The sequence below is a fragment of the Nomascus leucogenys genome, chromosome 11 (assembly GCF_006542625.1).
Source record: "Nomascus leucogenys isolate Asia chromosome 11, Asia_NLE_v1, whole genome shotgun sequence".
Taxonomy (NCBI): domain Eukaryota; kingdom Metazoa; phylum Chordata; class Mammalia; order Primates; family Hylobatidae; genus Nomascus; species Nomascus leucogenys.
The window spans coordinates 3,867,071-3,889,428 of NC_044391.1; the positions used below are offsets into that span (position 1 = coordinate 3,867,071).

Sequence of the window (22,358 nt, forward strand, 5' to 3'; positions counted from 1 at the left end):
ACAAAGCAACACCATGGAGATTAAAAATCAGAACCCATTTATTCTCCTGTCTCCAAATTTCTCTTCTCTATGGAACCACCACGCTGTCATAGGGATCATCACATCCTATACTTAAAAACTGTGAACACAAAACCACCTGACATTTTACAATGAACAAAGAGCATTTGTCAAAGACACAATGTCATTTCATTGTCACGGCAACCTATTAGTACAGTTTTTATCATTTCTGCTTCGAATGAGGAAATGAGTGAGTGAGCCCCTCAGTACAGCACTTAGCACAGTAAAGAACAAATAATACAGCCTGACCAACGTGGTGAAACCCCGTCTCTACTTAAAAAAAAAAAAATACAAAAATTAGCAGCTCACGGTGGCGGGCGACTGTAATCCTAGCTACTCAGAGGCTGAGGCAGGAGAATTGCTTGACCCCGGGAAGCGGAGGTTGCAGTGAGCCAAGATCATCCCATTGTACTCCAGCTTGGGTGACAGAGTGAGACACCGTCTCAAAATAAAATAGAATAAATGAACAAATAATAAACTCTCTGCTTTTGGTGCTGTTATAAATTAATTTATGGATACCATCATACAAGGTGCTGTGAGGAAAATGCAAAGAAACATGATCCCTGCACTAGAAGGATTTATTTGTTGATAATACCTCAGGACTTGATAAATCCCATGCATTCCCAACATTAATTAGATTTGGTTTAAAGAATGTCAATCAAAAAGGGAGTTCAGCAGGGTAATAAAATCTAAACAGAACTTTGCTTTTGAAAGTCCAGTCTGCAGGCAGGCGGATCACGAGGTCAGGAGATCGAGACCACGGTGAAACCCCGTCTCTACTAAAAATACAAAAAATTAGCCGGGTGTGGTGGCGGGCGCCTGTAGTCCCAGCTACTCGGAGAGGCTGAGGCAGGAGAATGGCGTGAACCCGGGAGGCGGAGCTTGCAGTGAGCCGAGATTGTGCCACTGCACTCCAACCTGGGCGACAGAGGGAGACTCTGTCTCAAAAAAAAAAAAAAAAAAAAGGAAGTCTAGTCTGTGGGTCAGGAAACTATATATTCTATATGGCCAACTATATATTCCACTGGCCAAATCTGGTCTCTCACCAGATTTATATGGCCCATGAGATAAAAATGGGTTTTATGTTTCTGTGGTTGGAAAAATGTTAAAAGAAAAATATTTGGTGATTCATAAAAATTATATGAAATTCAAATTTCAGTGTCCATAAAAATATTGTATTGGAACACTGACATGCTCATCCACTTAAATATGACCTCTAGTTGCATTTGCGTTATGACAACAGGGTCAAAGATTTCTAAGAGAGACCATATGACCTGCAACGTCTAAAATGTTTGCTCTCTGGCCGTTTGCAAGGAAAGTTTGCCAGCCTTTGGTCTAGCCCACTTACCCTAGAGTAGAGAACAGGGGAGGGATGGGGGTGCAGAGGCAGAGTGGCAGGAACCCAACTCTTTAGCTTTGGGGGAGGAGAAGCAACAAAGGCTCCTTGGAGCCCTCAAAGACACAGGGTTTCTGAAGTCCAGGGCCAGGAAGTGGCAGAACCTCAGGTGGTTCCGCTGCCTGACTGATTCAAAGCCTTGGCTTCTGCTGCTTTACAAACCTTTGCAGACAAAGGGAGCTGCCAAGAATGAAGGCTTCCTTGGACCCGGCACTCTTGCCCTTGCTGGGTTGGACAAGAGACAACAGCTACAGTGACCTCTGGGACTGAGGAGTGGGCACCGTCCCCACTCCCCAGGTGTTTAAAAGCCCTAGTGTGATTATGTGGTTCTGAAGAAGAAGACAGACGATGCGGGATGTTGCAGTGTGTTTTCTGCAAAAAGCAGAGCCTCAGACAAAAATTTGAGTGCAAGTATTTTATTTGGAAGGTGATCCCAAGAAATATAATGAGGGGTTGGGGGATGGTAGTAAAACAATAAAGGAATAATTATGGAGAATGTTACTGCTGTGGGCGATGGGCACAATCCCGCTAGAGATTCGGCAGGATGGTGTAGCACACACCTCAGAATTGTCCCACCAGGGTGGAGACAAGGGGTATTTATCCATCAGCTTTCTCTTCTCTTTGGATGGGAGTTTTTCTTGAGGGTAGTGACTCCCTAGTAGCTCCAGCCAGCCCCTCATGGGCCAAGCAGACTCCTGGAGCCAGAGAAGCCCTCAGGGAGAGAGCTGCATGTGCCGGAGGCAGGAAGCCTTAGGCATGAATGAGATGGTACTAAAGCTATGGGAGGTTGAGGAGACAAGGGAATATGAGTGGGGCACCAAAAATGTCTACTACAGTGGGCTCCCCTTCAACCTTGGAGAGTTAGCAGCATTGGGAGAGAACATTCAAAGTAGACTTACTTCGTTCAAAAAAAATAATGATACTTCCAGCTGCTGGAGTGTGCCAGATGTTCATATATGTGCCTTAACTTCCCTGTTAAATGGCAGACTCCTCAATGTTATGCAAAAAGACACATCCTGAAGTTTTCTTAGTGGATTACTTGATAAGGAAAAAATATTAAGAGTTATTTGCTTCCTCTTTTCTTTTTCTCTGGCTATCCTCCGGTATGGATGTTATTCGCAAGAAATAGAAACGACAACAAAAGTCCTGAATAATCTAAAATAAGGTACTCTTGAATGATCAAAATTAATTACCAAAATCAGTGAGAGCTAACCAGCTCCTGATTATTATTTCCTATCTTAGATATTCTAGCCATTAGGACAGAAAACATGAAAGATACACAAATACTGTAATGTGTGCTGTATTTTAGTAACAATAAAACCTCTAAAGGTATGACTGCATTGTGGGCTTTGTTTAATGATTAAAAGAAAAAAAAAAAGGATGGTAGCATTTCCAGTTGAAATTGAATCCATCCAGCTTTCCAGATTTCAAAGGCTTTATAATGGAAGAAACAGCCCATAAGTGGGTCATGAACAATCTTGTCCATTAATCATCCCAGTCTAGCAGATATGCATGCTGGGTGCCAAGAAAATCATGAGACTCTGTCTCAAAGACAGTGTGCCTTTCTAAATTTTCTTCTTAATGTGAAAGTCTAATATTTGGGTTCAGTGATATTTTGCATTTGTATGAGAAAATGGACCCCACTCTAAGAGCAGGGATAAAGCAACACACCCAACCTTCAAGAGGCAAGAAGGATCCTTGGTAATCAGTCTCAGGTTTATACATCCAGCAATGACCTCCCTGAAAGCTGCCATTGGAAATATAATGGGCATTTCAAACTTAACTTATTCAAATTAGAATTCCTGTTTGCCTGCTCCTTCCCAGCCTCAAGTTAAAACTCTTAGGATTATCTTTGATTAATGGCTTTCTCTTTGGTATAATTGATAAGTATTATCAGCTCTTCCTCTAGCATATTTCTGAAACAGAATCACTTCTCAACACTACTGAGATAACCACCCTGGTTGTATACACTGGTTCTCAACACTACTGGTTCTCAACACTACTGGTTCTCAACACTACTCCCTGGTTCTCAACACTACTGAGATAACCACCCTGGTTGCTTTGACCACTCTAACAGCTTCCTGGTTTCATTTCCATCCACTCTTGAGCTCCTGCAATCCTCTCTGCACACAGTAGAAGAGTGATCTTCTTAAAGTATAAATCAGACTGATTGTGCAGCTCATCTGCTTAAAATCCCCTAATACTCCCCTCTACACTAAAAATAAAGGCCAAACTCCTTTCCCAAGCCTATAAACCTTCACGTGATTCTGCCCGTTATTCCAGTTATCTATTGTTGCATAACAAACTATCCCAAAATTGAGTGCTTGAAGCAACAACAATTCATTATTTCTCATGGTGCTCTAGGTTGGCTGGCCTCAGCTGGCTAGTTCTTCTGCTCCATTTGGTATTGACTGGGGTCGCTTGTATGACTGTGTTTGGTTGGGAACCCAGCTGGGGCTGAAATGTCCAACATGGTTTTCCTGACACATCTGGTGCCCTAGTTGGGATGTCTGCCTGGGCTGCTCACTCCCTCTCTACATAGTCTCTCCACATTTAGTGGTCAGGTTCAAGTTTCTTTACCTGGATGCTGAATCTCAAGACAGCAACAAAGGAAGCTGCCAGAATCAATTCTTAAAGCCTAGGCCATGACATTCCATTGGTCTATGCTATTGGTCAAATTAAGTCATAAAGTCAGCCCAGACTCAAAGGGGAGGGAAGATAGGCCCACCTCTTGGCTGGAAGAAGGATATTAATATACAAGAATGGGAGAGATTTTGGGCAGCCACTTTGGAAATAACCTTCCATACCTACCTGCCTCTCCAATCTAGTTCACATCAATCTACCCCAGTCACACTGTGCATCTTTGTCATTCCAAAAGGTGCTAAGATAGCAAGTGCTAGTGTTCCCCACAATATCCTTCCACCCATCATCTTCCAGAATAGAACTGAGTCTCAGCTAGGTTCATGGTTTCCCAGAGTAAATACTACATTTCCTAGGCTCCCTTGAAGCCAGGTATGAACATATGACCATATGATTCCATTCTGAGCAATGGAACGTCAGGAGAAGTGTCCAGTGGAAGCCTTGGTGAACCTTCCTTAGAATACAGCAGTGGCCTCTCCATTGACCTCTTCCTCCTGTGCCCTGTGCTCTTCTATGCTGGTTGGACCTACAGGGACATGGAGAATGAATGTCTTGCCAGGCTGAAGAAGCCTCAGTCTCTGAGCCCACAGGATGGCCAACCAGCCCTGGAACAATGATCCCAGGATGTTCCTTTGAGGGAAATAGACTGCTAATATGTTTAAGCTACAGTTAGAAGGTGTTTTTCATCTTTCACAGCCACTTAATCCTTACTGCTGGGCATTTGCAGTGGAGGGAACAGCAACAGCAAAGGGCCAGGGGCTGGAGAGCATCTAGAATGGGAGCAGAGCCAAGGGGCTGAGTGATTGCAGAAGAGGCAAGGGTAGCCAAATCATGTAAAGCCTGGTAGGCCTGGCTTTTCCATCTGGATGAAATGGGAAACAATTACAGAGTTTCGAGGAAGGAGTGACAAAGCCTTACCTACACTGCAGAATCACTCTTGATCTCATGTGCAGAATTGACCATGGCCGCACCATGGCAGAAGCAGAGGCTGATTAGGAGGTACTTATCTAGATGAGAGAGAGTAGTGGCATAGACCAGGGAGAGGGCAACAAAGATGGTGAGGAGTGGTCAGATCATGTGTCTAGTTTGAAGGGAGAGATGCCAGGATTTGCTGATAGATTGGATGGGATGTGGGCCATGATGGAATGGGAGGAGTCAGTGTTGGTCTAGAAGCTTTTGTTCTGAGTAACTCCCAGCTACTTGGGAGGATCGCTTAAGCCCAGTAGTTCAAGGTTACAATGAGCTATGAGCATGCGAGTGCACTCCAGCCTGGGTGACAGAGCAAGACCCTGTCTCTAAAAGAGCCCTTTGCTCTTCCTGCTCCTCCAGTGGAAATGTCTAGCAGTAAGGATTAAGTGGCTGTGAAAGATGAAAAACACCCTCTAACTATAGCTTAAACACATTAGCATTTTATTTCCTTCAAAGAAACATCCTGGGATCGTTGTTCCAGGGCTGGTTGGCCATCCTGTGGGCTCAGACTGAGGCTTCTTCAGCCCGGCAAGACATTCATTCTCCATGTCCCTGTGGGTCCATTATAGTTAGCGGCAGCTAACTTTAATGGAGTAGGTTGAGAAGGAGCCGGGTGTTTTTGCAAGAGTGAGACATTAGGAGTTTGGTTTTGAACATTGTATTAGCCAGAGTTCTCGAGAAGCAGAATGAATAGAATGTGCAAAGAGAAAGAAAAAGGTTTATTTTAAGGAACTGGCTCACACAGTTATGGAGGCTGGCAATTTCAAAATTGGCAGGAAAGCAGCTGGCTGGAGACCCAGGGAAGAGTTGACTTTACAGCTTGAGTCTGAAGGCAGCCTGGAGAACAATCCCCGCTTTCTCAGAGGACCTCAATCTTTTCTCTTACAGTTTTCAATTGATTGGATAAGGCCAACCCATATTATGGAGGGTAATCTGCTTTATTCAAAGTCTACTGATTTAAATGTTAATCACATCTCACACCTTCACAGCAATATCGAACCTGGTGTTGGACCAAACCTCTGAGCACCATAGCCTACCCAAGCTGAGAGATAAAATTAACAATTAAGGCTGGGCACAGCAGCTCACACCTGTAATCCCAGTGCTCTGGGAGGCTGAGGCAGGAGGATCTCTTGAGCCCAGGAGTTTCGAGACCAGTCTGGGCAACACAGTGAGACTCTGTCTATAAATTTTTTTTTTCACTGTTTAAGGAATTTTTATTAAAGCAAGAATTTTATAATCCAAATTACGTTTCCTTGCTCAGTTACCAATTCTGTTACTTAAAACAGAACTGGCATTTTGAGCTATTCCACAGTAAAGAATTACAAAATTAAAGAAAGGAATGCTTTAAATTTTTGTACTTTGCTGAAAATTCTTTTGCCCAGGGTCTATAAAACATTAATTTGTTTTTATATTTTACTATTTTTTGTTTTTTATTTTAAATCAATAAGTAATCTAGGACTAGCATTATGTTTGCTAGACCTGGCATTTGCTCGGTACGTAAAGTTCAAAGTTTCCTTTCCTTTTTTTATTTATTTTATATTTTGCAATGTTTTTTTTCCATAATATTTAAGTTTTTCGATATTTAGATATTTTTCTTCAGTGAAGCACAAGTTTCTTTTCGTGGTCCCTGATCAATTTTAAACAGTTGGAACACCGGTATTTTTAAGGTTGCATTTAACTGGTTGTGGTGTTGTGTGTCTGTAGACCCAGCTACTTGTGAGGATTGCCTAAGCCTAGTAGCTCAAGGTTACAATGAGCTGTGACCATTTGTCTGCACTCCAGCCTGGACGTCAGAGCAAGACCCTGTCTCTAAAAAGAGAAAACCCCATTGTGGACATGTTTAGTTATAAATGGCTTTATATAACCCAGTAGAGACGTTGAGTAGGCATTTGGCAAACATTTGAGATCATAAACATGTGCATTTTGTTTAAAGAAACAAAACTGAATGATACAGTCAACTGAGTGAGTGTAGAACGTAGAATCTTCCAGATTCCCCCACTTTTTTTTTTTTCTGTATTCTGACTGTCCTGTGACCTGGCCAGCTGCATGTTTAATATCTGAAGGTTTAAATTCAAGCTGGGGCCTTGAACATTTCCACGCACTGATAAACTTGTTTGCATTGTTGCCCAAAACTCTAAAAGGTCAAACATGTCGTTAAACACATAGAAACTAGCCCCTGTCCTGAGCCAAATTCCTTACACTTCCAGATAAACTTCATAACCCAACCCCCTCACTGGAGACATACCTGGGTAAAACATCTCTTGTATCACTGTCCCTCACAAGGAAGCTGCAGCGCCCTCTCTATATAAATTCATCTAAGAAACTCGTTGGACAATCAGCCTGGTGTTTAGTGCTTCTTTGGAATCCTCACTGGCCCCATCTCAGAACACTCTGAGGCAGTCTCTTGTGGGAACTCTCCTGCTACCACTTTTGAGGCAATTCTAGCTGCAGATTCAGCCAGATGGAACAGTAGGGAGAGACAAGAAGACACTTGAGGATTGGCATTTCAATCTTAAGAGTTAGCACAGGCCAGGCATGGTGGCTCATAACTGTAATCCTAGCACTTCGGGAAGCCAAGGTGGGAGGATCACTTGAGCCCAGGAGTTTGAGATCAGTCTGGCCAACATAGGAAGACCCTGTATCTACAAAAATAAAACAAAACAAAAAACTACTAGCCAGGTGTGGTGGCACATGCCTGTACTCCTCGCTACTTGGGAGGCTGAGATGGGAGGATCACTTGAGCCTGTGCGGTGAAGGCTGCAGTGAGCTGTAATTGCACCGTTGCACTCCAGCTTGGGTAACAGAGAAAGCCCTGTCTCAAAAAAAAAGTAATCACAAGCGAGGAAGAGTCGCCAAGGGAACTGTGAGGAAACCAGTGACTCATGAGAAATGCAAGAGAGTGAACTGTTCTGGAAGACAATGAACAAAGGGCCTTGATAAGGAAATAATCAACTGTGTCAAATTTGGCTAAGTCAAGCACGACCTGAGAATTTATCATTAAATTTGGCATCTTGGAAACCTGAAAAACCTCATGTATCAGTTTAGGTTGAACCCATGGAGAAGCAAAACCAGTAGGAGATAGCTGTTAAGAGATTTATTGCATGGAACTGGCTTACGTGATTATGGGGGACTAAGTGGATAAGTCCAAATTCCATAGATGTTAGGAAGGACAGGCCCTAATCCCCAAAGTGATGAGTACTTGGAGATTGGGTTTTAGGGAGATAATTAGGTTTAGATGATGTCACGAGGGTGGGGCCACGTGAGGACATATACAGAAGGCAACATGTGGCTTATTCAGCAATCCAGGAAGAGAACCCTCAGCAGAACCTGACGATGCTGGTGCCCTGAGCTTGGACTTCCAGGCTCCAGAACAGAACGAGAAAGAAATCTCTGTTGTTTAAGCCACCCAGTCTATGATGTTTTGTTATGGCAACCCAGGCAGACTAGTACACCATAGAAAGGCAAAATTATTATTATTTGGACATTCTGGTTTACGCACGCTTCTGGAGATTTTCAAGGGAACAATGAAACTCAATTCTACTTTTTGTTCCAGTTGAAGTAATTGTTGAGACCTGCACTGTCTAATACAGAAGCCACCAGACACTTGCGGCACTTGAGCATTTGAAATATGGCTATTCCATATTAGAAACACCAGACTTAATAAAAAATGTAAAATAGCTCACGTAAACTAAAAGTCCTAAGCCCTCCTCCACCAAGTGAATGGACACCCTCTTGGCTAAGAAGACTGACTGCAGAGAAACCTTAAAAACTAAGTTCCCGGCCACATTGGGACAAGAGGTCAGATATGCCTTCTTATTCCCCTTCCCTTTTGTGGTTTAGGCACAATAACTGACCATAATTACTGTTAAAATAGAGGTCATAAGACTGGCAGAATGGACTCTTTGTGGTAAGAAAACACCAAATTACAAACAAGACCTCCCATGCCAGGCAAGAGTTATCATGCACCACCCCCCACACCCCCACACACACTTAAAGAATAAACCAGGTTCTAACTGCCAAGGTTTTTTCCTTTTCTCCTTGCAGCTAAACAAGCACTGGCCTCAAGAGAAACAATATTAAAACAATTTGCAGCTCACCGCCAGCCGCTGACTAACTGCGCCCCCCTGTTCCAACAGCCATAATTACAGCTTTCATTGGACAAGAGGCTGATTTCAGTAACTTCCTCCTCATAAGAAAACCACAGCCATGGACTGGTTCTGGCCGGTTTACGGAGGCTGTGCACTTGGTTGCCTTTGTGTCCTAAAAAGGAGGTATAGGGCCTAATTGTAATACACTTAAATGTTAATTCTCCACCCCAAAGCACACATGGTTATATGTTACCTGCATGTTTGTTCAGTACACCTGCCTCAGGACCACCTTCATGAGTATTTGAAGCTCTTCGTATAACCTGTTGACTATGTATGTTTGGCCAACCTGTTCAACTGCAATTTCTGTCTTATTCCTCTCTCCCTCAAAGTGCCTATTTCTGGTCTTTGCTGGAAGCTACACTTCCCAGCTGGTAGGATGGCCACCTGGAAGGCTGTAAACTTTTACAAGAAATAAAGTCTCCTTTTCTAAATGTATAGATCTTGTGATTTTTCAGTTAACCCTTACTGCATATTTGTTCTTGATTACATGTTGAAAAAATATTTTGGATATATTTGGTTAATTAAAATACATCATTAAAATTAATTTTACCTGTTTCTTTTTTTTTACTTTTTAAAATGTACCTACAGGATATTTTAAATTATGTTAAATTATGTGTGTGTTTCACATTGCATTTCTAAGGGACAGTGTTGCCATTGAGATTCCTGAGATGCTCTGAGTCAACCATTCATTTCGCACTCTGGTTCTCAAAGTGTGGTCCCCTCTGACTTGAAGCATCAGCATTACTTAGGAATTTGTTAGATATACAAATACACCACCACACCTCAAACCTACAGAATCAGCATCTCCGGGTGGGCTCAGATCTGAGCACACCCTTCACACTAGTGCTTCTGAAACTGATGGGCCTGGAACGGGATTACTGGGCTTGGCAAAATTAACCTTTGCAAGAGGATCAGGTTTACTGAATTGCAAAGCAATTTAAAATATTGGTTTTTGTGCTAAAAATGTTAAAAACTAGACAAGAATATTGAAACAAAGCAAGCTGTTGTGCTCTGGAAGAGGGCTGCTTGGCTTGGCGAGGGGTTTGGACTCTTGGCGAGAGTGAGATAAATAAGTCATCAAGCCCCTCTACCATTTAGTTTAAAATGAGAGATTGGGGGATTTGATCTTATAAACTAATATTTATTGAATTTGATTTTAAACATTTCATTCTAAATCCTCACAAACACCCTTTGTGGTGGGCACTATTATCAACTTCATTTTGTGGGTAAGGAAACTGAGGCACAGCAAAGCTAATTAGCCATACTTGGCTAATTAAGTATGGTTCAAGGCCATACTTGCTGGAGTCAGAATGAATCAGCCTACAGAGAGCAGTGGGCTTAACACTGCACATATTGTCTTGCCCAGGCCTTATCTTAGCTAATCTAACTAATCTGTAAAGTGGATATTTCTACACTAGTCATTCGTGGCTCCCATTCAAATCACCTGGAGACACCTAAAACACACACTACTGCCTAGGCTCCAGCAAACTAGAGATTCTGATTCCATTGGCCTGAAGTGCACTCAGGAGGGCATAAGAGCCCCCCAGGACCTCCACAACAGCTCCCACTTGACAGGGGATGAAGAGGAGGCTGGGAGGAACAGGGTTGAACAGGTTGTCAATGGCTAAACTCAGGTTCTGTAAATTGGGCAAGGGCTTCTCCAACCGGACTGTACGCAGTCCTTGGATATCTCTCAGATGCAGGTTCCGATGCAGTAGGGCTAGATGAGGCCTGCAATCCTGCAGTCTCCAAGGGACGGTGATGCTACTGGTCTCAGAATCACACTTTGGATTTTGGACAGCACTTTGTCAGGTGCCCTGCCCCATGTGGTGTTTCCTGGCCCGCGAGAGAACTGCAGCTTTCCTGACAGTCTGGTCTGGGAGAACGTATTCTGCTGAGGTGCACCCAGATTTGGGATTCTTTAAGATCCCAGGTTTGAGATCGTTCAGTGATCTCCAAGACCCAGCCAAGGAGGAAGGCTTTGGAGCGGAGTCAGCGTTCCGTCTTCTTGAGGAAGATTCTAGGAAGCTGAAAGGAAAAAACTCAGTTACTGCCCAGAGGCAGGAATCTCCGCAACACCACCCTTCTCCAGTTTGTCTGCTCTCCTCTCACCCAAGCTCAGCCTCGGGCTTCCCACTCTTCTCATTCCCTCTGACTCCCGCCTGAGCCCTGGGGCGGGGTGTCAGGACAAGGACAAGCAGCATCTCCCTCCCAGGGGATGCACGACTTTCTTCGTCTTGCCGGAGGGTCAGACAGAAGGAATTCAAGCATTTTGATGCGCATTTCTCACGCACCCTTCTGCAACCCACTCTCACCAGTGCCCCGACTTTCAACACCAGTTCTGCCTCCTTCCTCCAAACTGGTTGGCGTGGCACGGGGTTGACCCTTGGCTTTGCAGTGCCCCGAGGTTCCGGGCGAGCACCGGATCAGAGCCCAAGTTCCCAAGTTCCCATTCCACGGGGAGATGCGGACTTTAGGTGGACCTGGAATGGAAGGAGGGTTTTCGCGGCCCGCATGCCCCCAGGGCTCTTTCCGGGAACTGGAAGGGCGAGTCCTTTGCTTCCGCAGCCTTCGGTGGGAAAAGATGCCACGTGGCGCGGCGCTGGCGGACTCAGAGGCCCCAGGCGCCCCCGGGAACTGCCACCGCGCTCAGGGCCCGTAGTCCACGGCGACAAGGGGCGTGGCGCCTGTGCTCAGACCATAAAGTGGAAAAACGGATCATAACCTCGCGTTGAGGGGAAATTCGTTTTTTTTTCTCTAAGAAACGTATCCTTCCCTAACCAAAATCCAGCACGTAGGGCCGCCCACCCCTCGGTCCCTGAGCCCACCCTCTCCCTGCTGGCACAGCCATCCCAGGTTCCGGCCCATCAAGTTGGGAAATGAGACGATCCGTCAGAGCCGGGCTCCCGGGAGCTGCAGCTGGCTCCAAGCGCGTGGCCGGAGGCGTACCCCATCTGCGCGCGTCCCCAGAGTCACCCGGGAATAACTGCGCCGCCGCCGCCGCCGCTGCCTCCTGGGCTCCCGACCTCCGCGCGCCCCGCGTTACCTCGCGTTGCCTGCTGTGGCTTTGCTGCTCTGGGCTACAAGGCCGGGCTGGCTTGGGTTGAGACTCCCGAGGCTGCAGGCGAGACGGTGGCTACAAACTTCATAGACTCTGCTGTTTCGCTGAAGAAGAAGAAAAACATTGGCTCTGGAGAATTAGATAATCCTGGGGAGGAAATAGATTTGGGCCTGGGGCCTGCGGGGGTAGGTGCCCACGCGGGGTTGCTAGGCCAAGGGACACCTCTGGTGGACAGCAGAGGCCTGGGGGATCTCACAAGCAGGGACAAGGCTGGGGCACCACCAAATCTGCTTTTAAGTTGAAACAACCCTAATGGTCACCATGGAGGAAAAAAATAACCGAATGGGGTGTTTTCACACCCTTATTTTGAGGGACTGTTGAAAAAAATCCCCAGGGCGTTTATCAGATCTGGGGCCTCCCAGAGTTCGTATCTGGCCCTCACTGGACCAGGGGAGAGAGGCCGGGGACAGGCCACCCTTGAGCGCAGCCAGACACGGGGTCTTACATCCCGCCTGCGGCATCGGGCAGCGCACCTGGCGGGCTGGACCGGGACAGGGGGTTGGTGCGCACCGGGGCTCCCAAGCAGCCTCAGAGGTGGAGACCTTCCGCGGGGAGTCGAGCCCGCGGTTTGTCTCCCGTTAAGGCGGAAGACTGGATTTTTCCTCCAGTTCCGATCGAGGGTGGAGAAGTCCCTTCTCCCGCGCCCTCATGCCCAGATTGGGGAATGAAGGGACAGCAGAAAAAAAGTCCTAACATAGCCCAGAGCCTCCAGCAGCTTTGGGCTCCCCGAGGGGTTGGAGGTAGGAGGAGGTGTGAATTTCCGTCCTGCTTCTCTGGGCCTGGAGCTTAGCTTAGCGAATAGGGACCGTACAGAGGGAACACCAATGAGTCAGTCCACCGTCTCTCCTGGTCCTGGGGCCCGAACCCACTCGTCTCCAGGGCTGGCGCCAGCCCCGCGCTCAGATATCACTTCCTCTGGGTAAGCGCCTGGGCTGTCTGCACGCCCTCGGAGCCCGCCTGGTTGGCAGTCTGCTTCGATCTCCTCTGAGCAGAATCTATTGTCTGTTTGGAAAATCTCGTACAGATCCTGGGGTTGTCCCAGGACCAAACTGCAGGGAGGATCCCCGCGCGCCCCTGGCCCTGGAACGCAGCATCCTCCCCATTTTACCTGGAGGCTAGACCGTTGGGGCTCTTCGGGGGAATTTCCCTGGGCACGGATACTGTGCTGGCGGTTTAGAAAACAAAAAGAAAAAGAGAGAAGCGAAGCCTCTGTAACCTGGTCTCCTCCCTCTCCTCTGTTTAACACCCTGCCTCCCCTACTAGTCTCCAGGCTTTTCTCTGGACAGGGGAGGGACCCGAGAAGCCTGCGGCCAGTGAGCGCCAGGATCTGTCTCATCACCCATCCTCCCCGCCCCAGAGCAAGGTCGGCAAAGCCTTCCCGGGGCATGAGAGCTCCAAAGAAAGTCTCAGAGGAGCCAAGACACGCTACTAGGAACTTTCGTCCCCCTTTAAAATTGTCAGAGAGACAAGTAAAAACAGTAACTAACTAAGGAAACAATGGACTCTTGTGACATGTGTAACTCTTCTGGATACCCGAACGCTAAAGACCCCGTGGTTCCTGTCGCCATGGCCTGAACGTACTCAACTCCGGCCCCGGGACTGACCTCTCTCCCTGAGCTTTGGAGCGAGTTTGGCCCTCGCCTTTGCAAGTAGGCATGACTTTCATCATTCATCGCTATACCCGGAGCAGCTGCTCCGATGAGCCAAGGAGCCCAACTCGGGTGCAAAGCGCCGACGTCTTTCCCAGGCTGAGGACATCGCGAGCCAGAGGTGCAGGCAGTGAGGCACCCAACAGTAGAATGCATCTTCCTTCCCGCCGGCAGAAGCTGTCAAGGCTGGAGTCCGCAGCGGCCACGCAGGCCAGCCCAAGGATACTGAGCCATAAGCAACCAGGCCCACCTACAGCCGCGCCATCCAAAGGTAACACCACAGACCACGGTCCATGTGTCCTGAGCAGCGCACACTTCCTGCACGTTCAGATATTACATTTTAATAATGAAATTCTGAGCACCCTACCCGCCATCAGCCAAAGGATATTGCTCAGATTGGGGCGTGTAGTCCTGGAGGTATCTTTTAGGAAAGGTGTGTCGAAGACCAGAGAAGTGAAGCCACTCCTTCCAGATGTTGTCGCTACTAGAGTAACAAAGTCATAACTAACATATCGCTTCTTATACTCCCATCCCGTTCGCCTTTCCAATACACTCTCCCTTTCCCACTACCTTGTTACTAAAACATCTTGCTATGCTTTTACAAGGAGAGAGAGAGAAAACAAAGTCCTAAACTCACAACATCAGAGCACTCCAGGGAATTCCAGGACTCCAGCTACAATGCAAGCAAAGTCAACAGGAGACAGTGGGCTCTGGGCTCCACTCTCACCCTCCTTCCCAAAGGCCATTAATATAAATTTTCCTTAGTTCCAAACACATCTTCAAGTTAATATGCAGATATCTTCAGATAGACAATTAAAAGAGTAACTGGCCGGTCATGGTGGCTTACACCTGTAATCCCAGGACTTTGGGAGGCTGAGGCAGGCGGATAACGAGGTCAGGAGTTCAAGACCAGCCTGGCCAAAATAGTGAAACCCCGTCTCTACTAAAAATACAAAAAATTAGCCGGGCATGGTGGCACATGCCTGTAGTTCCAGCTACTCAGGAGGCTGAGGCAGGAGAATAGCTTGAATCCAGGAGGCAGATGTTGCAGTGAGCGAAGATTGCACCACTGCACTCTAGCCTGGGTGACAGAGTGAGTCTCAAAAAAAAAAAAAAAAAAATACAGAGAGAGAGTCAATGAGTAAATAACCAAGGGAACAATGGACTCCTGTGACATCTCAGAGATTTTTAGGGTACTGCATTATCACAGAATTCAGGTAGCAAAATATGTTAAATGAGACACAGTTTGTCTAACCTTAGGCCTATTGTGACAGATGTCATTTCTTGGAGAACAGACTCATTAAAGATTTTTAAAAATCCTCAAATGAGTTTTAATTCAACCTTACAGAAAGGTGCCCTGCCCACAAGTTAACAAGGTTTTCCTCACTCCCGAGATAGCAGAGTGAATTATGTATCACTGAACAAAAATGTAAGACTGACTAGAGCAGTTAACTAATCATGGATTCAAAAGACAAAAATGATTTATTTTGTACTGAAATTTTAAGGAATCGTTACCTGGCCCCTCACCATTTACTTATTTAGGGTTTGCTATAAGGATGCAGTTCTCTATATTGCCCCATGCTGAAGGCAATTCTTCTAAATGAACTCATAAATGGTATTTTTTTCAGGACTCAGTGTGAACATAGCCAATAAAAAGGCCATTATTCCGGTGGCTTGTTTCCTCCACTGGTTACCCTTATTGCAGAAATAACCGTTGTTTCATTAGAGTAGATGCAGGAGACACCAAAGAAGTACTAGGATGAGGGAAATTATACCAAGGGCATGCAGACTGAGTGCATTGGAGCCTAAACTCAATTTACTGATTCTTTCCAAATATTCTAGGGCTTAGCAATGTATGTGCAAAATAGTCTTGTGCATACATTGCTCATGCACACATTGTACTCTTTGCTCTGGATCTAAACCCTTGTGGGATAGAAACTGGAAAATAATTCTTGTGCATACATTTGTTTTTCAGTTTCTATCCCGCAAGAGTTTAGATCCTAGAAAGGTTGCAAAGGTCTTTGAAGGCAATGGTTAAATGAAATAATTGTTCTACGACAAGCTGAACACAAGAAAATTTTGGTGAGTAGAAAGTCTGGCTTAACAGCTGTGTGCATCTTGTTTGTTTAAATTATTTCTGCTTCTGTTATTCAGGTGTGCTTCCATTGTCTGTGTGTGGGTTGCAGAGGGATGGCTTGGTGGCTGTGGGGACAACAGAGCAAGGAGTACATTTTTACACTTTACTGTAAAGTGAACTAAAACCTCAATAAACCAAATTTCAGCTGCAACAAAGCCCAGCCTTTTCCTTTTGAAGCTTATAAATACGCTTTTCTTATTAGTATTGTTCACTAATTTTCATGGTTTTGTTTCTTGATTCTACAAATACAAGTCAATTGCTTGCACAACCAAGTATATAAAGGTGCCCCTAACAACTTGAAATGTTTAATTTTATTTAGAATAAATTTTGCGTATGCCATTCTTTTGCATATGCCATTCTTTTGCATATGCCATATGTGGGTAAATTATCAAATAAGGAAATAAAATAGGAGTTCTATAGTACGTAAGGCATTGTTGATTTAGGGCCTAATTTGTTTTTTATTGCAAATGGATAAATATGGATGGATGAAGAGTTACATCTTTGCATTGATGCCCTATTCAATAGATATTTCTTCCATCTGTGTCCTTCCTTCCACCCTACATCTGTTTGTCAACTTCTTTCAAGACTCACCTTCTCCAAGAGGCCTTTTTTCATCAATTTCAACCACTCTCCCACCTGGGTGCCTATCTTACTTTTTTCCCCGTGAACATTTATGCAGACACTGTGCCAGGCTAACTGGAATCTTTATGTAAATTCCTCTTATCCAAATTGAAAGTTCTATGCAAGGGCTTCTTCTTGCGCTTTTATAAAACAGCAACCTCTCAATGGCATTAGATTCATAAAGGCTAATTCAGTAAGTATCCATATGAATTGAAAAACAGGCTTTCAAGGACCTAGAGGATCTAGAGGAGATCCTAAATCCAGTGTGTTTAGGTCACACTGCACCCTAACAGTTTCTATTGACCACCAGCAGCAATAATAAAAATTGACCCAGTCACCACCCACACAGGTGTACATATTTATGTCAATTTCTCCTACCATCTTTTAGACTTGAGAAATGAAAAGTAGAGCAAATTCTGGGGAACATCGTTAATATATTAAAATGCAATTTAATGGCAAATTTTGCTCCTTGATCACCTCTTTGCTTATTTTAGAGAACCAAAGACTTTTTTTCAGAATGATTAGAAAGATATTTAATTAATGTAGGTGAAATTTGTAGGTATAATTACTGAACTTCTATTGCAATGTATCACAGTGGATAGGATGATAAATTAATGGGTATTTGTTAGCCATATTTAAGATTAAACATTAAAAAAGTCATTAAACTGATTATGCTTTGAAAATAATCTTCCCAGAAAAAAAGGGTTAAAATTGCTTCTTTTTGTTCTTTCAACTCATTTGAGTACTCTAGGGTACACTCTCCGGTGTCAACAAAGAGATCATTTATATCAGGTATAATTTTCAAAGGAACAACCGCCTGATTTGTAAATCAACTACAACATTTTAAGATCAATGACCAATGCTACTACTCATCTAATCTTTTATTATTAAGGCAGATAATCATGAATTAATTCAGTTGATCTTTTAACAACTTAGATAGTGAAGATATCTTCAATAACATACTGCAAGAGAAATTGTCAAAATCTTTTATAGGTATCTCTCCTACTTGTGTAATGATAAATATCTTTTGGTTTTCAAAGCATCAAGCATACTAGAAGTAGTAAGTATTCAGTTAATGTTTATGGATCTATTTGTACTTTGTTTAGAATGCTTTTATACTCATTGGCCCATTTGGTCTAACTAGCCATCCCCTGAGTTATTTTCCCAATTTTTCAGATGAGAACAAATAAAATCTTTAGAAGGTCACAAAAATAATAAGTAGTGAATCCTAGACTGAAACCTACTCATTTCTGTTTTCATGAAATACTGGGGAGAGAGAGAGAGAATAAATACTTTATTACATGTCTCATTGTTTTCCAGTTTTACAGTACTACAGGAAAATAAGTGTTTAATAATAATTGCTAACATGAAAAAATGTAACACATACAAACGTTATATCTTCCACTTTCAACTGATAAGAACTGACCTTATATCAATCTTCTGTATAAAATCATTTCTGTTAAGTTCTCCTGTAAAATTTGCACCATTTCTTCTATATATAATCATCTTTGCAAAGATCTTGAGAAATGTTTGGATGAAATACTGAACTACAAACATAAAAGTCAAGATGTCGAAATATAGTGTCAATTTTAATATTACTTTATAATTTGAATTGCTAGTGATCTAATGATTGATATAGGAATAATGTTTGAAAGCCAAAAACATTATATAGATACTTTGTGGCAGATATGCCAGAATGTGATTATACTTAAAACAGCATTCTATACATTTCGAGAATGTGAATTAATGATAGAGATTTCAGGTTTCAGATTATTATTTGATATTGAATAAAGATGTTTATGGAAGTCAAAATATGGAGTAAAATATTATTTAAGGAGAAATGAAGATAATCTTCACAGAGTTAAAGCGTGTGATTTTTGTATTTTAATTCTAACTGACCATGTGACATTTGGGAAGGTCATTTAATTGATTTGAGCCTCAGTTTTGGGGTATGTACAACCACAGTAACTCATATCTTTCCTTGCCTACCCTCTAAGATTGGGGAGAATCAAATTAGATAATGCAGGTGAAATACTGCAATTTTCCCTTTAATATGACATTGTTTTATAACATTATATTACTGATGCAACATTTATTTGCATCATGAAATATCTTCTAAGGAGTAAAATATTTAGACATCACTACAATTGATGAGGACTGCATGTGTATTTTTGAAAGCTGTATTCTGATTTACAGAGCAAAAATAAAAAATAAGCAAGCCAAATATGTAAATACAGGAATTAGCCCAGTAGTATTTGTTCTTCTGTTCCACTAGAGGCTTTAGAGTAATATCAGTGTATGTTTTTCTTACATAACTATGTGACATTACTTAGGGCATAATTCTAAAATTTCTGTCCTAGGAGACACTAGATAACTCTCAAAAACTTCTGATTTGCTTGCATCCCTTTTTGGCAGAGTGGTCACAGTATAATGCTGGAGGGTAGGTGACCCCAGAGTTCAGAGTCCTCATGCTCCCGGGAGCAAAATTCACAGGAAAATAAGCCCACATGGAGCTACTGCATTGTCTGATGGCCTCGTTTGAGGAGGCGTCAATTTAACTTTAAACCCGTGAGCTCATTGAGATCAGGGGAGAGAAGGGGATGTCTCCAGATTCAGGAAACTGTTGCCATAGCATTTTCCCTTCTCTATTCCTGCATAGCCCTCCTCCCCCGAATCAGCAAAAATTTTTGCTCCACCGTTTTCTTTCGGGAACCAGATGCATTTTCAGAAGACAGTACTCCACTGATAAGGTATCTACACCACGTAATAACTGTACCTGGTAAGGAGATTTAATAAGGCTGAGGGTGGTATTAAGTTTCTCAGAACAGACTTATCTTTGCAGATGCAATTGCAGAACAGGAAACAGACCCAGGGAGAAGTTTAGGTCCCCCCAAATCTCATTGGCCCTCCGCACAAGCCAAGCCACGGCCACTCCTGCCACACAATCGGATTGCTTTCAGCACTCGCAGCCGTGGACAGCTCCCTCGCCGTGGGGTCCTTTCCTCTGCAGTGAGCTGATTTGCTCTGCCAGCAGCTGTCGGTGCCGCACTCGACACCAAGTCCAAGCCAGCGCTCACAGAATACGCGCTCCCTCCCTCCTCCTTTTCTGTCCCCCGCCCCTCGCTCACCCCGGCCCACTCCAGCGGCGACTTTGAGGGATTCCCTCTCTGGCGGCCTCTGCAGCAGCACAGCTGGCCTCATTCGGGGCACTGCGAGTATGGATCTCCAAGGAACAGCGGTCCCCAGCGTCGACAGACTTCGAGTTCTCCTGATGTTGCTCCGTGAGTAGCGATTTGGCGACTGGGAGAGAGGACGGGCACTCTTTACAGAGAACAGAGCCGGCAAAGTAAAGTCAGTTAGCTTGAGATAAAAAATATGGCCCTTAATGTTTTGCGGTTTTTTTTTTTTCTTTTAGGGGAGGAGGGAGGGCATTCCTTGCCGGTGGCAGGGAATTCCCCTGAGATCCATACACCTGTGTGGCATATTCCAGACAGAGCCTAGACAGGCCAGCTTCGGGAGGTCAGAGCATTGGCAAGAAATATTTAGTTTAAAATCCCAAGATGTAGAAAACAGCCAGCTATATTACAAACAAAGTCAGGATTTTTAATTTTTTAATTGTATTTTCATTATAAATTAACAGCGAAGGAATGAGGCTTGTTAGACCCAGACTAGAGAAACAGCTCGTAGAGCGCACAGCTGCTGGCAGAGAACTTTGTCACTCCAAAAGCCTGCAGACCACTGTCTCCCCACCCTAGCGCCCGAGACGCGTGGGATCCCTGAGCCCTGAACTGATGGAATTGTTCTGTTTGTTCCGCAGATACAATGGCTCAAATCATGGCAGAACAAGAAGTGGAAAATCTCTCAGGCCTTTCCACTAACCCTGAAAAAGATATATTTGTGGTGCGGGAAAATGGGACGACGTGTCTCATGGCAGAGTTTGCAGCCAAATTTATTGTACCTTATGATGTGTGGGCCAGCAATTATGTAGATGTAAGGAATATTTCCCCCCTCAGCTTGCTCCTAGGGCTCCAGGGCTAAGGGCACCCTTTCTCGAGGCCCTTCGAAGACGTGGGTTGCCTGCCTTCTTTCCCACACCCCGGCAAGCTGCTCCCGAATGCTGCATGGGGATTCCAGCTTGTAATGCCTTCTGCTCCCCTGCCTGCTTTGAAAGTAAACCCCCTTCTCTCCGCTTCCCTATCGGCCCGGGCTGCACGTAGAGCATCTAACCGCATGTTCCCGGAACCTGGGATGCGCGCGCGCAAAGGAGCGCCCAAGCGTGCAACCCAGAGTTTGGACGCGCCGCCCTTTACAGCCCCCGCCCCGGGGCCGGGCGAGCTGAGGGGGCGCGGGGCGTCTGTGTTCCCAGCTGATCACAGAACAGGCCGATATCGCATTGACCCGGGGAGCTGAGGTGAGGGGCCGCTGTGGCCACAGCGAGTCGGAGCTGCAAGTGTTCTGGGTGGATCGCGCGTACGCACTCAAAATGCTCTTTGTAAAGGTAACTCCGAGCCCAGCGGGCAGAGGGGCGGCAGGCTCCGCGTGGGTGTGGGAAGTGGCGGCCCGTAGGTTTAAGAACCCAGACGCTGCGGGGGCGATTGAAGCGCGCCTCCCCGGCTCAACAGGAAAGCCACAACATGTCCAAGGGACCTGAGGCGACTTGGAGGCTGAGCAAAGTGCAGTTTGTCTACGACTCCTCCGAGAAAAACCACTTCAAAGACGCAGTCAGTGGTGAGTAGAGGCTGGCATGGCTGGGGAGGGACCCTGGGAACTCGCAGAGCAGGCTTGGAGACAGAATTCCTCAGGGTTTTGGAAACCGTTCCAGGCTTTGAGGTCCCAGGCCAAGTCTTCCTCGGCTTGCTCTTTAGGGCTGAAGAGGCTGGAGCGCCCATGAGTCTTCTGGGTCTCAGGCCTTGTAGATCCTCCAGGAGCCGCAGGCGTGGGGACCCAAATGTCACCCGTGGCCTGATCCTAGATGAGAAGTCCCTTGAAGGCCTGTCGTTCTCTTGTGCTTCAAAACGACCTCTTATGATTTGGCCTTTGAAGGACCACGGAGAAGGGCAAAGCTGCGTTTTAATTTTCTTCCGCACCCTGGTTTTGTTTCTTATGCGCTAAAACTGCAAGGGGGCAGTGCGACTTTCCTTTTCGGTCAGGATGTGATGGCCTTCAGTGTCTTTTTGCGCATGGCAGCATGGCTCGCACTGGATATTCAGTCATCGACTGCAGCCACCTGAGAGTGGATTCTGCACCATGAATAATTTACCAGCGTTTCTGGCCCATCCCTCCGACAACTCACCCACATCCTCCTCGGCAAAAGGAGCGTTCACCCCCCAAATAACAATATTCCTATCTGCAGACAGGATTTAAAAGACCACATTTAAATTTATTTTATTCTTTATAAGTTGTCTATTTCACTCACAATGAGGCCTTTCATCACCCAGCCATCTGAGTCGGGAAAGGATCTTTACTGAATATATAAAAATACATGTGTCATCTTTCCCTTTTCACCCCTTTTTGTCATCACAGTAAAAGGAGGATTTTTTCTTTTTCATCAAAGTTTAGATGCAAGATGTCCCCCAGTTCATTTAGACCAAAAAGGAAAAAGGAAAAATCAAACTTAGGT

At 45.0% G+C, this 22,358-nt stretch overlaps 2 protein-coding genes across 6 annotated transcripts in view; one reads left to right on the forward strand and one right to left on the reverse strand.

Annotated features, from left to right (window-relative positions):
• The first annotated feature begins 1,073 nt into the window (after positions 1 to 1,073).
• Positions 1,074 to 22,358, forward strand: part of LAMP5 (lysosomal associated membrane protein family member 5) — a 36,393-nt gene continuing 15,108 nt past the window's right edge. The window contains exons 1-5 of one of the 5 annotated variants that reach the window (XM_030821976.1): positions 1,074 to 2,618; positions 15,956 to 20,019; positions 20,556 to 20,728; positions 21,105 to 21,236; positions 21,361 to 21,466. In XM_030821976.1, coding sequence (XP_030677836.1) covers positions 19,956 to 20,019; positions 20,556 to 20,728; positions 21,105 to 21,236; positions 21,361 to 21,466 — 475 coding nt within the window. In that variant the 5' untranslated portion in view covers positions 1,074 to 2,618; positions 15,956 to 19,955. Of the gene's footprint in view, positions 2,619 to 15,109; positions 20,020 to 20,555; positions 20,729 to 21,104; positions 21,237 to 21,360; positions 21,467 to 22,358 lie in introns of those variants that run through there. The other 4 variants (XM_030821980.1, XM_030821978.1, XM_030821979.1 and 1 more) reach the window with 4 other exon arrangements.
• The window catches only part of PAK5 (p21 (RAC1) activated kinase 5), a 314,727-nt gene continuing 304,395 nt past the window's right edge, over positions 12,027 to 22,358 (reverse strand). Inside the window, exon 8 of the mRNA XM_030821975.1 lies at positions 12,027 to 12,375. Coding sequence (XP_030677835.1) covers positions 12,253 to 12,375 — 123 coding nt within the window. The 3' untranslated portion in view covers positions 12,027 to 12,252. The remainder of the gene's footprint in view (positions 12,376 to 22,358) is intronic.